This window comes from Salarias fasciatus, chromosome 23, assembly GCF_902148845.1.
Source record: "Salarias fasciatus chromosome 23, fSalaFa1.1, whole genome shotgun sequence".
Classification (NCBI taxonomy): Eukaryota; Metazoa; Chordata; class Actinopteri; order Blenniiformes; family Blenniidae; genus Salarias; species Salarias fasciatus.
Window position 1 is genome coordinate 4809611 of NC_043766.1, and position 14787 is coordinate 4824397.

General features: G+C 45.2%; 2 protein-coding genes across 3 annotated transcripts in view; both read right to left on the bottom strand.

The window, feature by feature from the left end:
* Nucleotides 1-3457: 3457 nt before the first annotated feature.
* cldn34a (claudin 34a) lies at nucleotides 3458-7536 on the bottom strand. Its single transcript, XM_030083481.1, has 2 exons — nucleotides 7400-7536; nucleotides 3458-4907 (listed from the first exon to the last, which is right to left on the bottom strand). Exon 2 carries the CDS (start codon nucleotides 4849-4851, stop codon nucleotides 4105-4107), a length of 747 nt encoding a protein of 248 aa, XP_029939341.1. The 5' UTR covers nucleotides 4852-4907; nucleotides 7400-7536; the 3' UTR covers nucleotides 3458-4104.
* Nucleotides 7537-7651: 115 nt separating this feature from the next.
* shroom2a (shroom family member 2a) overlaps nucleotides 7652-14787 on the bottom strand; it is a 41883-nt gene continuing 34747 nt past the window's right edge. For both annotated transcript variants that reach the window (XM_030083400.1, XM_030083401.1), the window contains 5 exons: nucleotides 11502-12092; nucleotides 10397-10951; nucleotides 9493-9682; nucleotides 9129-9401; nucleotides 7652-9049 (listed from right to left, as the gene is read on the bottom strand). In XM_030083400.1, coding sequence (XP_029939260.1) covers nucleotides 8777-9049; nucleotides 9129-9401; nucleotides 9493-9682; nucleotides 10397-10951; nucleotides 11502-12092 — 1882 coding nt within the window. In that variant the 3' untranslated portion in view covers nucleotides 7652-8776. The remainder of the gene's footprint in view (nucleotides 9050-9128; nucleotides 9402-9492; nucleotides 9683-10396; nucleotides 10952-11501; nucleotides 12093-14787) is intronic.

Consider the following 14787-nt stretch of genomic DNA (forward strand, 5'->3'; position numbering starts at 1 on the left):
AAGAATGTAGAACAAGTTGACATAATTACACAAATTTGCCGAGGTCAGAGGGCGCCGCTGCTCCCCGCACTTGGAAACTGTCTCTTTCATTTACATACAGGCAGGTACAGTGACATGAATGTGTTATCGCATGGGAGCAGGGCACTTTATGAACCTGACCGCCCGAGCCGAGTTTATAGGATGAAGTTAATGAGAGGTAATGATGTTGTCACAGAAGCATATGTTGGCCTGAGAGCGAGCGAGCCGGAGAGTGAGAGAGAGAATCCGAGACGTTCACTGGTAAGTAGTGAACGCTGCTCCTGTCAGGCTTCGGCAGATTCGGAGGCGCTCTCGCATTTTTTTGACGCCACGCAGGCTACAGGGCGAGCGTGGAGCGATCAGCAGGGCGGCGCTCCAAACAGCCGCACAGATCTTCACTCTGATTGTTACAAGACTCCTGCTGCTGTGTGCCGGGAAGGAAATGACATTTCTTGTTCTCATGACAGGGAATTAGGTCTAAGTGGATCCTGCTGCTAATAAACAAACCTGCTCGGAGGGCTTGATAAGCAAATTGCTCCATTACGTTGTTGATGTGTTCTCCAAACGGTTTCTGGTGTGCAGAAGTGACAGAGTTCATCAGGACTGTGAGATGGAGCTCACACACTGACAGCTACACTTTAAATGATGGAATACGTCCATGCTATGAGCCACAACATTATGACCACTGGTAGACGACTCCAGTCAGTGGGAGGGACGCTCTGGGAAGCAGAGGTTCCAGAGGTCAGAGATGCAGACTTGGGATTGGAGTTTTTCAGGTTTGAGTCCCACTGCTGACAGGATACCACTGTGAATCCCTGACCAAGCTGCAAAGGATCATTCTAAAATCATTATAAACCTGATTTACTGCTAAATGAAACATGCATTTGATCATTTCTAACTTTAAATGCATTTAGGTTTGCAGTATTTAAGTAAATATTGGGTCCAGATGTAGGTAACTATTTTAAGCTAAAATTTTTTTTTAAGAAATGTTAACAACTTATTACAGTTTAAGCCATTCTAGCAGCTTTACACTATTCTTTTTTTTTTGCACACACAGTACATGCACACCTGCATCTAAAACTTACGTAGCAGCACTCACCTGTTCTGTCTGCACAGTCACCACTGGCTTCTTCTGGCCTGGAGTTTACCTGCGTGGAGGGGCATCTTGACCTTAGGGGTCATCCAGAAATTCTTCAATCTGCCATTTCTTGAACAAGAGGCGAACATGGACCATTTTTCAGAAAGAAAAGATAGCCTAAATGCCTGCAGGTGGGTCTCACGCAGGATAAACACGGAGACAGACAGTCACACACACTCGCACTCACACCTAGGGGCAAACTAAGGTCAGCAGTATCTATATTTTGAGTTGTTTATGAAGCATTTAAAGAACTCGTTTTCCTCCCACAGTTGATGTGAGACGATGAGTAAATTATACATAAGTCATGTATAAGTAACTAATAGATAAACTGGGTTGAACTCTTCCATCATGACATTAAAGGCTGAAAGCTGGGTAGTGGTTTGTCGACACTGTGATATCAGTAAAATTGAGTAAAACTGTATTAATTTTGAAATAGTGTGTTAAACTTTACAAAAGAGGCACCTAATATGTAAAATTAGATTTTCATCAATTTCTTACCTTTTAATTTAAGGGAAACAATGATTTCTTTTTCAATATATGCATCAATAACATAAAAACAACATCTGCAGTAGATGGATGGCCTTTTGTTGTCCTCAGTACTGCTCCCTGCAGTGAGGTGCAGGTACTTACTGATGACCAATCCACCCACCCATCCATCCACCCATCCATCCACCCATCCACCCATCCATCCATCCATCCATTTCTGTCCTTTTTAGTCCTCTTCTGCCAGCTTCTGAGTCTCTCTTGGATGACTGCACAAAAATCAACAAGATGAAATTTATTATCGGCTCATGTGAAGTGAACGACCTTTGGAAAGGGATAAACCATAATAAAAGTGTCTGCTGCCGTGACGTTGGCGGTTGGGCGGGTGAATGAAATGCAGTTTCCCCAAAGAATTAGCTCAGTTGCTCAACGAGGGCAGGCAGATGGAAGGTGCCTCACTTTGTGTGTTTGTCCTCACGAATTGCCTCCCTAACCGTTCCTGAAATGTTTTTTTTTTTTTTATACCATGTTGTTTTTTTTCCCCCTTTTTCAAACAGATTCTAACTGATGATAGCAATTATCTTTCAAGATAATTGAAGGACATCAGATTGCACATCTGCTGGGGAGCTTATCACCAGTCGACTCTCCTTAGTCTCGCTGTAAAAGAAGCGTCATCAGCTGAGTTAAAATGTCACCCAGCCAGGCGTTGGCTCGTGGTGAAAACACGGAAACGAAACATCAGTATCAATCACTATGAGTCCCTCCGCTCTCCGTCGTCTTATCAGACCTCCTCCCTTCTACCCTGTAGTTTATGGATAGATGGCTTCACCTGGCAGATTAGATAAATGTCACACTGGGTAATATGTTGAGGTTATCTGCAGGTGGCAGCATGGCGAAGGAGGGGCAAAAGGACAAAATAAAGGCCTGGTCTGGATATTTTTGTAAAAATGTATCTGACTCCTGACGATACCCAGAGAAATTTATGTCTGACTTGTTTCATTTGTCTGCCGTGAAGTGCCTGACCACCTTCCCGTGGCGGTGGGAGCAGGTCTGCCATTCATCTCCCTGCGAGGCTTGTGTTTTTGACAGAGGGCTGTGCTCGTCTGAAGAGGGCCTTTTGTTCCCCAGCGGCTCGCCGCCTCCACCGAGGTGCAGCGGACCACTGAGCCGCAGTGTGTGCGTGCCTTCCCTGGCAACAATCACCACAGTGAGCGAGGCGGCCCCCTCTCCGGGCTCACATGCCTGTTTTCGTCAGCCTCCTACTCGGGTCACATGAGCAGGGCCCCGAGTCACCCTGACCCACCATGATCCCTCCTCACATGGGGCCCATTAGAAGCCCACACCTTGGCATGTCACGCTGCCTCTCCTCGGCCGCCGTGACGATAATGCTGATCAGTCACCGCGGCTCACTGCAGACGGGGCTGCTCGATAACGCAGCAGAGATAAAGTTTGTTATGATATCCCTGGATAAGCGCCCGTCCCTGAACTTCAATCCGGTATAGCGTCATGAGATACTCAAGCCTACAAAAAGCAATGCAATGTTATATTTTCCTTTATAGTACAATATAAAGAACAACCCCTCTCCTGAGTTTTCATATGTTTACAGCAATAGAAAGGCGAGGACAGAGTGTTGTGCTGATTAGTAGTATTAAATCAACAGACATTCAAACCAGCAAATTTAAAGATTTAATCAACATAATACCTAAGTTCAGGTTGTGTAGCTGGATATGTCCCTCCTATGTAAAGTAGCTTCTCATTACAAATCGCCCTGGGTTGGATTGAGCAGCAGCTTACTGCACAGCCAGGGGTTCAGCTGCTAAAATGCTAACTTTAGCTGATGATAAATACATGCAACTTGAAAACCAGGTAGAAAAATCTCATTTTTTAATTGGGGGTGTTCAAATCAGACCAAGAAATATCCATCCAGTCAGAGTGCTCTTTTGTCGTAAGACTCAAAAGGCTATTGCTGTTTTCTCAGTGACTGAAATCCTCTCTTGTTACTAGAGTGCCTCATTATCAAAAAATGTTTCTTATTTAAAGGCTGTAATGTTAAGAGGTGTCACATCAGTTGTAGGGAACTTTCCATTTTTCTGAGTTTAAAGGTGTTTGGAAGTTTTTCTTACATTCTGAAGAAGAACCAATGAAGATGAAATTACAACGAGAACAAACAGGTCTGAAATTAAATAGGCTGAGAGAAATATGACTCCAAGGCTTCATTTGGTTTGTCAGAATTAACTAAGACTCTTTGTTTCAGCGATTTAAAAAGCATTTATTACTGTGATGCGGTTCTGGGTCTCTGACAGTGATGGTGAATTTTTCATGCAACAATGATTCCCACAGTTTTTTTTTTTTTTTTTTGCATTACAAGATGACGGCGAACGTTTCACAGTAAAATCGTTAAGTTCTCAGTCTCTCTCGCGTGGAAGGGTAAAAATGGAAAGATAAACAATGTTGGGTTGTGTCTTTTATAAGAGTTCTTCATCGTTGTAGGTCGGGTTATCCACACCTCTCAAATCTCTGTTTGACATTTCTGAAGTCTGCGGCAGTGTCGCTGCCGTCCTGGGAGCGTTCGGAGGAACCTTGGGGATTTCAGAGCTCAGAGATTCCCACACATGCCGGTAGCAGAAGAAAATCAGGCTGCTAATGAGCATCATGATGGAGGCCACGATGCCCACCGCGATGGCCGAACCCACCGCCTGGCCTTTGGGCACACTCGGGAGGTAATACTCAGGAGGAAAGGCGATGGTGCTGTTGTTCAACACAGAGGTCATATTCCACACCAGGGGCACCAGGGACAAGGTGGCTGTGAGGAGATACAGCACTGCCGCCAGCAAGAACAGCAGCCGGAGATACCTGCGATCCTTCACCGAGAAGTAGGCCATTCTCATGGCCAGCCCGCCCGCGACGTTCGCCGCCAGGCCGCAGATCCCCGAAAGCATCATCAGCACCTGCGCCACGGGGATCTCCACCGGCAGGAAGCTGTCCGAGATGCTGAAGCTCTGGCAGTTCTCGAAATCCGAAAGAATGTGGCTGTAGAAGCAGGCCCTCCAGATGCCCACCCAGGCCACCCCCGAATTGATGACGGACACGTCGGACACAAACCACAGCCGCCACTCGTTCAGGCCGGCCGTGGCCAGGATGAGGATCCATCCCAGGAACCCGACGATCAGGCCCAGGAACTGGCCGTGGGCCGTGCGAGCCAGAAAAAGCATCCCTGCCCGGCGTGACGGCTAAAGCTGGAAGACACCGACGACTACAGTCATCACTCCTGCGAACAGACACACACACACACCTGTGTTAGAACAAACCGCGTGTGATGTAGAATTATTTATTCAACTAGGATTAATCGGAATTCTCTAAATTACAGAAAGCTAAGAGGACTGAGTCTCGCTGCCTTGTACCACATGTCAGTTCTCTGAATCCATCCATCCACCACTTCATCCTGTTCAGGGTCAAAGGGCGCTGCAGCCAATACCAGCTAGCTATGGGCAGGTGCAGGGTTCATCTGCTAGCAATTTAGGGTCACCGCTAGTAAACCTCACATGTGGGAGGAAACCGAAGGAGCCATAACACAAATCCTAAAAGCTATAACACAACAGCAATGAACAACAACAGCAAAAAGCCACAACAGCAACAAACAGCAACAATCAACAATCAACAACAAAACACCAACAACAAACAAGAACAAAAGTCACAATACAACATCAAAAAGCAAAAATTTGCAACAGCAAAAAGTCACAACACAGCAGCGAATAGCTACAACCCACAACAGGAAAAAAGCAACAAAACAACAGCAAAAAGCAACAACATGACAGCAGAGATCCATAACTCAACAGCAAAAATCCAAACACAACTTCAAAAAGCCACAAAATAATAGCGAAAAGTCACAACAGCAAAATGCCACAATGTAACAGCAAAAACCCACAACACAACATCAAACAACTACAACACAATATACAGAAGCCACAACAGCAAAAAGCCTCAATATTACAGCAACAAGCAACAACACAACAGCAAAAAGTCAACGCAACAACAAAGAGCCGTAACTTAAATGCAAAGGCCATAACAGAAGTCAACCCAAAGTGGAAGAGTGCAGTGGCTGGAAGAACAGGTTTGGTTTCCAGGGGACAGTCCTGGAAGACGCTTCCTGACCGATGCTTTCAATTGTGGGAGAGTTCAATGCTGCTCTATGATTGTGTTTAAAAAGAAATGTTGTTTTTGATTTGACCTTAATACTTGATATTAGTTGAGAAACATGTCGAAAACTTTATCTTGAGGTTACCTCTTCGCAAACATGTCTGCAGCAGAAAATTTCAAAACAGTGTGTAGATATTGTTCATATACAGCTGTGGCGACGGTTTTCCACCATGAGACTTGTTGAAGCGATGGACCTTTAAAAAAACTATTGGCCGCTTCAAGTCACACAGTCTCAATTCTTTGTGCTCATAGATAAAAAATAAAACAAAAAATATATATATATCAGAAGCAATAGCTTAATCATTATTACTCTGCGATGACTAATATTACTTGTCAGCGTGTTGATTCACTGAACCTCATTTGGAGACAGGTCGTAATCATTTTTCATCTCTGTACTTTGGCCATAACTTGGCCGCTGTAAAAGTTTCGTCTTCTGTCATAAGACATATATATCTTCTGGAATGTTTTCAGAATCGTACCACCATATTTGAAGTAAAGGAGAATTAGTTTTTCAGTTTTTCCTTTCATTTTAGCACAATCATCACAGCGGCTTATTCGACAAGCATTTTGGTTGCTTTTTAACAGTCGTATGGTGGACAGGTGGGAGAAACAAAGGATGGGACGACTGACTGTTTAAATTCTGGAGAGACGAGTGGATTAATTTCGTGGTTCTCTCAACGAGATTTATTCTTATTTAGTATGGGAAATGAATAAATTAATCGCCGCTTTGAGGCCCCAGAACACAGTAATTCACAGCAGGTTCACATTTCTCCATTTTTTAATGTGTTTATCACTCATGTGTATATACTTTAAATTCCGGAGTGACAGTAAGTAAAGAATCTAGAAGGTTTATCTTAAAAGTGTAATGAGCAAAATTCTTTCAACTGAAGGATTAAAAAAAATCTATGCTCTCTTGTTATCCACGTGGCTTAGCTTCATAAGCTACATTTATGGTTACATGAAAAAAACTTTTCTTACTCGCCGTCATTGATCATTGTGAACAGATGCACTTTATGATCAAGAACAAAACCTAGCTTACATGTAAACAATCAAAAAAATTGTATTTTGCTTTAGTTTTGTTTTTGTAGGTCTCTACACACGAACAATGAGCAGTTACAGAATCCAGTATATTATGTGCAAACATACAACCAGATAAGACATTCACTGTAAACATTGTATAAACATTTATCACTGTGACCTTTGCTTAACACATTATCTACTGAAATAGTACATTTAAAGACAGTTTGGTGTAGATGGTGTGTGTATGAGCACACAACAATAAATATTTTGATTAACAGAAGATTAAGCTCATCTAGGAAATAGTGAGTCAATTTTTTTTGTCCTTGAAAATTTTCACAGGAACCTAAGATGAAAACCTTTATTTTTGATCAGCTATCTTTCAAATGAGAGGAAAACCTCAGTAGGAGCCAGTGGAATATTCAGTTTCTATGCCTGCGTGCATCGTCTGCTCAGTTCCTGCTGTGGTTAATGATTTCCTCTTCAAATCCCTGTGAGAAACAATACAAACCTTCCAGCTCCCACCTGAATGACGCCTGTGCTCACCTTGTTCCTTACTGCTGAGACTTTCTCTTCGCGGCGTCCAGTTAATCCATGCGCAGGTGATGAGGCGGCAGAGCCGGCCTGCGTTTGCATGTTGCTTCTTCTGTGCCAGAGGAGCCTGTTAGAAGACGCTCCTCGTCATGCCAAAGTCTTTTCATTCTGCGCTATCAGTGACAAGGAGGAGGGCGTGGTGGGGTTAATGAGTGACGCGGATCACCGCGAAGAACTCAGCCAGACTCGCCTGTGTGGTTTCAGCACACTCTTTATTTGATATAAAGGAGCACAGCTGATAAAGTGTTAAAAAGGGTGAGGATGCGGCAGTGCACGGGGTCGTGGGTGAGCGTAACAAATGTGCACAGCGAACATCCCCCAGCCGGGGCGGAGGGGTTACCTTCAGGTTAGCCTCGTTTCAATCTGAAATTTTAGACATCTGATGGACTGAAGATTGAGCTGGTCACACACTGGAATAGCTCTGATCCAAATTTGGCCGGAAAACGAATAAAACAGAGATTCTAGTGTTTGGAAGTATAAAGTGTGGTGTGTGTTTTCAGCAGCTGTAGTGTGAAAAATAAACAGTGAAGCAAAAGGACAAAAAAATACAGAAACTCTCGGTCAGTTGACAGGCTGGATTATCAACTGACCTGCAGAGGTTGAACATGGCCTGGACAGTGGTAACAGTGATGCAGTGATCAGGCACTTCAAATGTGATCTTTTTTGTTTTTTGCGTCTTTTTTTTGTGTGTGTTGAGTTTAACTTGGATCTAGATGTGAAGTGCTTCTTCGGGTTTGTGAAGTTTTAACAAGTGCTCTTTACAAAGTGAGCAGTGTCTGCACACTCACTGTCTGCGGGTGCATTCCCAGCGCTGCCACCTCGCGGTCTTCATGTGATCATGTGAAGGGCACAAAGTAGATAGATATATATAAAAAAAGGCCACTAAAGTTTAAAAGTTAATAGAAGTTGAGTTTGCTGAAATATTTGGCCGGATTCGACAGTGAAATTATTGAAACACATGACAAATACTCTTACTTATTCAGCGTGTAACACACATCAGGTAGCATGGCTGCTTAAAATGGAAGAAGAAGAAAAAAAAAATACTGTCCCCTCCTTCGCAGATTCAAAAGGCTACAATAAATTACTAAAGAAACCATCGAACAAAGCAAAAACATGGCATATAGATACAGTGGTCGGTTGATGCTAGAAACAGCAGCATCGTTCCAAAAAGGAGTTACTTATGGGTGTTAACAGTCTAGTTCACAAACCATGAACAGTGTCAGGATAATGCGTCAGTCCTCGTGTTTGTCTCCCTCTGCTGGCCACATGGCTTCACTGTCACCTGGAGCAGCAGGTTGTTGGTACCTGAGCAGAGCGGAGTCGGTCCCCTCACAGGGCCAGCCTCTGCTCGATCGGCAGGCTGTCCATCAGACACTTGAGCTGCTCCTCCCCAAGTTTGATCTTGTCCTCCAGCTTGCGCTGCTCGATGATGAGCGCCGACTTCATCTTGACAAAGTGCTCGTAGTCCGTAAGGCTGTCTTCGGGCAAGTAGTTGGCTAGGATGTCGTAGACCACGCGTTCCCGCCGGTCCAGGTTCTCCTTCAGCTCCTTTGCGTCCTCGTGTTGTCGAATCAGCAGCTTCCTTTTCTCGATCAACGTACGCTGAAGGAGAAATTGGGCACATTAAGATTACGGCGGATACAAAGGAGCACGTGAAAAGAGGACGGGGAGGTTCACTCACTCGCTCCTCGGGAGTGGCGTCCTCCTCCAGACTGTTGATGGCGTTCTCCACTCTGGCCAGACGGCCCGACAGTGACAGCAGCAGGCTCACCACCTTGTCCAGGTCCCCGACGAACATCCGGAACTTGTCCAGCTCGTTGGGCTTGCAGACCTGCTGGACGTGGGCCTCCACCTCGTCTCCCAGGGCGTTGTTGTCCAGGATGTCTTCCTGAAGACTCTCCCTGGCCTCCCGCAGCACCTGCAGCTTCTTGCTCAGACTGTCGATCAGCTCTTGCTGCATCAGGAACGAAACACGCAGAACCCGATCTGAGTGACTGAGGAAAAAAATGTGTTCACAACTAAATGAGAACTTGTGCCTCGGGTACCTTCTTGTTGGCCAAATCAATGTCCAGCTCATCTTCGGAGTCTTCCTCCTCCTCCTCCTCTTCCTCCTGCTGCTGCTGCTCCTGCATGTCCTTCATCTTGATGAGGAGCTCCGCTTTGGGGGCAGATGTGCTGTAATATGTGGAACTGGTCACCATGGTGACAGCTGCTGCCATGCTGTCTTCCTTCTCCCTGCAATCATCAAACACAGGAAACTCTTTAAAGTTAAAATACATAGCAACATACATACATACATACATACATACATAATACAGCAAGCTATAGATCAAGTGGCTGCATGCTCAGTGTAATTAGCTACTGAAAATTTAAAACAAATCTGCACAACCCAGACTCCACACAGAGCATATTATAAGAAAAGTGTAATTATAAAGGGGCATGGCTTACCTACATCAACTACCAGGGTGTTTTAAGTTTTATCTCATCTGTATTTACAACAAAAACTGAGAACCACAGAAGGAGTCCAAGTGCTTCACATCTGAGATAAGATCGAAGAAAAAAACGATTCTGAAGTGTAACTGCTGGTGAATTCTGGTGAGAAATCAAGAATGGATTGACATCCACCATAATCTTTGCCAGTAGGGAGCGCTGTCTCCATCTCTCACAAGTTCAGGTTTCTGAATTGATGCAGGGAGGCAGAGTGCTCTCAGCTCACAGGGTTCAAATACATGCCGGGCCTTTCTGTGGGGGGTTTGCATGTTCTCCTTGTGCGTGCACGGGTTTACTCTGGGTAAAACAGGCATGTGAGGTTAACTGGTGTTCCTACACTGGTGTGACAGTGAGCGTGTGTGGCTGTCTGCTTGCTCTGTGGAAGTCTGGAGACCTGTCCAGGGTGTCCTGTCCTCACACACAGTAAACTGGGATTGGCTCCAGCGCCCGGTGACCCACCTTTCCTCAGCAGGCCGGGCGTTCGTCTGCTTCATCTGCGCCTTCCTGCGCTGGTGAGCTCCCTCCAGCAGCTGCTCGCCCTGAGGGAAGATCCCCTCCATCAGGTCCATGGTGGTCTTCATCTTGCTCTGATCGAGAATGTCAGCCAGGGATTTGTCCTTCCCCAAGATGTCCCGGGCCAGTTCTTCTCTCTTCTGGTCCTCCTCTATCAGCTGGGCGCTGATGGCCGCCTTGTTGCCGCCTGGCGGCTCGGCAGGCGGCTCTTGATCCGTGGCACTGGTCATGTATGTGTCGGTGTGAGGCGGCCGCTGTGCCTGAGCGGCGGGTGTGCCGCTCGCTTCCCTTTGCCGGGTGAAGGAACAGAAGACAGAGTCCTGACCCGCTGCTCCCAGACCGGGGAGCCGAGTAGAGCCTTGACCTTCGGCCGGGACGGCAGGGGCGTCGCTCTGCTGTAAAAATGGACAATTGTCCTTGTCCGTGCTTCTGTCTGAATGTACGATCCTGATGGGTACTTTCCTGACTGCAGTGTTTTGGCTTTCACTCACATGCTCCATCCTGATGTAAGAGAGGGAAAAATAGGACAAATTAAAAAAGACACTCCTAAAAGTTTTCATTTCAAAACTAACTACTTGTTGCATTCACTCCTGCTAAATGCTTTCACTGCATAATATCATCCATGTATTTTTTTCCATGAACAACGTGCTGGAATACCCAATACAGCTCGTCTCCTCCCATCACTCTGGTTTCTGCTTGCTGCAAAAAAACCCCATTGCTCTACAGTCGCTCAGTACAGATGATATCAATTAGTAGTTCATTAAAAAAAGCTTCCTGTTTAGGCTTTTTGAAGCTATTTCACATTTTTGAAGAATTCTCCCTAAACCGTAAGCGGCTTCAATAGAAAGGCAGTGAAGCCCTCTAATTCACTGCAGCTTGATGGCACTCACATGTTGATTGTACTGAAGCAGCAACTCTCAATAAGCTCCTTTGTACGTGATGCAAGAAGACACGAGCCTGGGAGTTACAGCCGCTGCGTTCTGACTAGTCAAAGAGGAATGGAGCCACTCTGAAGATAAACAGTCTTCTGGTGTAATGGAATAAGCTTTACCTCTTGGAGTCTTCATTCTGGAGAAAGGCTGGAGGCTTGTCACTGAGTCTCTGTGGGGAAAACTGTGGAGATGGCGAGCGCTGCCCGTCCATGCTGGCCAGCGCCGCGGGTCTGTGGGAGGAAGCCGGGGGCGACGAGGCAGTCTGAGGATTGGATCTTGATGGATGGTGTGCTGCCCCTTGTCCTTTGTCCACTAGTCCTTTGCCCTGCTGGGAGTCTCCCGAGGAGTGGGCGGGCCCAAAGGAGGAGCCGTGATCAGCGTGAGGGGAGCAGTGGACCAAGGCTTCGCTCTGGGAACCGGCGAGGAGCTGGTGGGTGTTGCCAGCCTCTGGGCATCTGGGCCGGGGAGGCTTCTCCAGCACCGAGGGCTTCTTCCTGGGTCCAGTCGGCGGCTCGGGGCGGCTGCTGTCATCAGACTCTGCCAGACTGTGAGAAGTCGACGTGGGTTTGTGGCTGACGGTGGCAGGGGAACCTCTGTGTCTACCGTCGGGGTTGGCCCCTGTCATGGGCGGGTGCTGCGGCGCCGGATAATATTCAAATTCTCCAGGCTTTTCTCTCGCTTTGCAGTCACCTGGTCCTCTGTCAGAGAACCTGGGGAATACAATAGAAAGCTTTTAATTACAGGCAGGCAGCGTGGACTATCATCTCCAGCTCAGTCAAATAACACACTGCGGCAGGCCCTGGTGTGTCTCTGAAACAGCCACTGTGATTATACCAGGCATGACAAGACACACAACTCCCTCTCCTCTCCTCTTTGGTCGCTGTTCAGCTGGCAGCCTGGAGAGGAATTTCTCAGTTCCCACAAAGTCAGCAAGAGGAATAAAGAATCCTGCAGTGCGAAGATGCAAGATCACTTTTTCCTTCCTGATTTAGGTTTATAGTTTTAACTCTTTGCGGGTGAAACCAGACAGGGAAGAGAAGGACTTCAGGAGCCACAGGACCTGGCAGAGGGCTAACAGTGAGCAACATACTAAACTGTGCTTAATTGTAAATATTAAGAAGCCGTTTCTAACTGAGACACCCAGACTGCAAGCTAAACGCATACAGCGGCAGCAGCCCTGTGGTCTGTTTTCTTTTTTACAGGCTGAATACAACAACAAACACCGGGACACGATTGAGAAAGAAAGCCGACTTGAAAAAAAAAAAAGCATAGAATTTTGATGAAAAGCATAGCTCTACTGATTCTGCAGTCACAGGGTGACGTATGGTGACTTTTGGTCCAGCAGATGCCAAAAGCCCTCCCAACTGAAATTCTCACAAGTGGAGACAAGTCGCCGTTGCCAGATCAGGGAGTGAGGACGTTTCCCAGCGGAGGCGTGAAACGCTACACCACAAATGTTACTGCTTTGTTCAGTGGAAGCGATACGAGCTGCGGTATGAATGAGGCACTCAACCAACGCAGACCGCAAACGACAAATGACAATTCAAAATAAAGTGTAACAGGTAGAATATGGCAATGAACTTCCTGCTGATTAAATAGTTTTATCTGCTGTAACTTTATATACCCTGTGAGAGAACGCTGTCCATGGTATAAAACCTTTGATTTCCAGTTGTCTTACCCATTTTGACAAAAACTTTACAAAGAATGACTGAAAGCATGTTATTAGTCATAGAGATGTTGCTATATTTACAATTACAGTAGACTACAGAAGCATTTCAAAACTCACCCTATGTGCCGTTTTAACCTTTTCATTTCAGTAGAAGAGGAGCAAAAGCAATGTGAGCCGTCCGCCTGTGTGCATGTGTCTCTTCTGTGGCTGAAGCCACCTGTGGGGATCTCTTTCCACCGGGCGCTCTCTGGGTGGGGCACAACTCGCTGAGCTCCTCTCCCAGACTTCTCAGTGACAATGACACCTTATTCTCCCTTGGCGTAATGCAAACGTGAGTGTCATATGGTGTGGCCCCCATCATTCAGGTTGCTCAAGATGGGACACTCTACACCCTTCACCGAGTTTCACCTGCCACAGTTTACATAATAGATAAACACTCCTGAATAACTGGTTATGAGCCATGGAGTCATCTCCAACGTGACTCCATGTCAAAAAGGCTTCATTGAAAAGTGGCATTTTAACAAATCACAGAGTTTACAAGTGATTCAAAAAAAAGAAGTTAATAGTCGATATGGAACGAACTGCAATAACACTGGATTCTACATTTCTTTAAATGCTTTTAAATTTCTTGAAAAAGACCTCTGTCTTTTTCCCAAACGGATCCCCTACATGATGTGAAGCCGGTTAAAACATGAAGTGGCAAGCCCAAAACCAATTTTACTTGTTTTTATTACCAAATCAAATAGCTCACCAGCAGTCTGATTCAGCCATAACTAGTTATTATCACTCCAGTTTTTGTAAATAACAACTTTGACTGATTGAGGATCTTGTTGATGTTGTTGACCTCTACTCGACAAATGATAAATGAAAACATATCAACTTATAACCTAATACCAAAAGACAGTGTAAGATAGTGCAGGTTGCCTCAGTTTTAATACTGAACACCTGTGAATCACTGCTTTCGCAAGATCACATGATACCATCTGCCTTTACCTGTAAAAATACCCATAAAAACTAATTTTTAAAATGTGTGAACAAAGCTCTTGATATATATATATATATATATATATATATATATATATATATATATATATATATATATATATATATAAAAACATGTTCAGCCTTTTACACAACATACAACATGTCACAAATAACATGCTAAAGTTCAGTAACTAAGTGGTTACTATCTAAGTTAAGAGTGCTAATACTGGTTTAAAAAAAAAAAGCATAGGAAAAAAACCTCAGGGTTGTCAGTTAGGTCACATAAGAACGGTAATGTCTGAGCGAAGTTGAAAAGTTAATCAATTCCATACTTGTTGAGGAATAAGACCATAATGATGCTATTCAGGAGACCTTGCGTGCAGCGTTATATATATTGTAAGAGGTGTTACAGCTCAAACATCCTTACTTCATCCTTATATGTCCGTATTACACCTCGATTAAAAAAGTAATGTTTGCAGAATGCAGCTACCTGATGCCTGCATTTTTTCCAGCTGTGCCTTCCCTGAAAATTCCCTCATGCCCCCCGGTGGAGTCCATCCCACACTGTTAAAACCACTGAACTGCATCTTCCTATCGAGGGCTGAAGAAACACTGACTCAGTGTGAGAGATGTGTGGATTTTTTGTCTGCGGCTCTGCTACATGACACAAAGCACATCCGAAGAGGCAGTTAAAGTTGTCACAGCTGCACCACAGCAGTGCCACGGCTATGCCTTTACAGATTATAAAGACT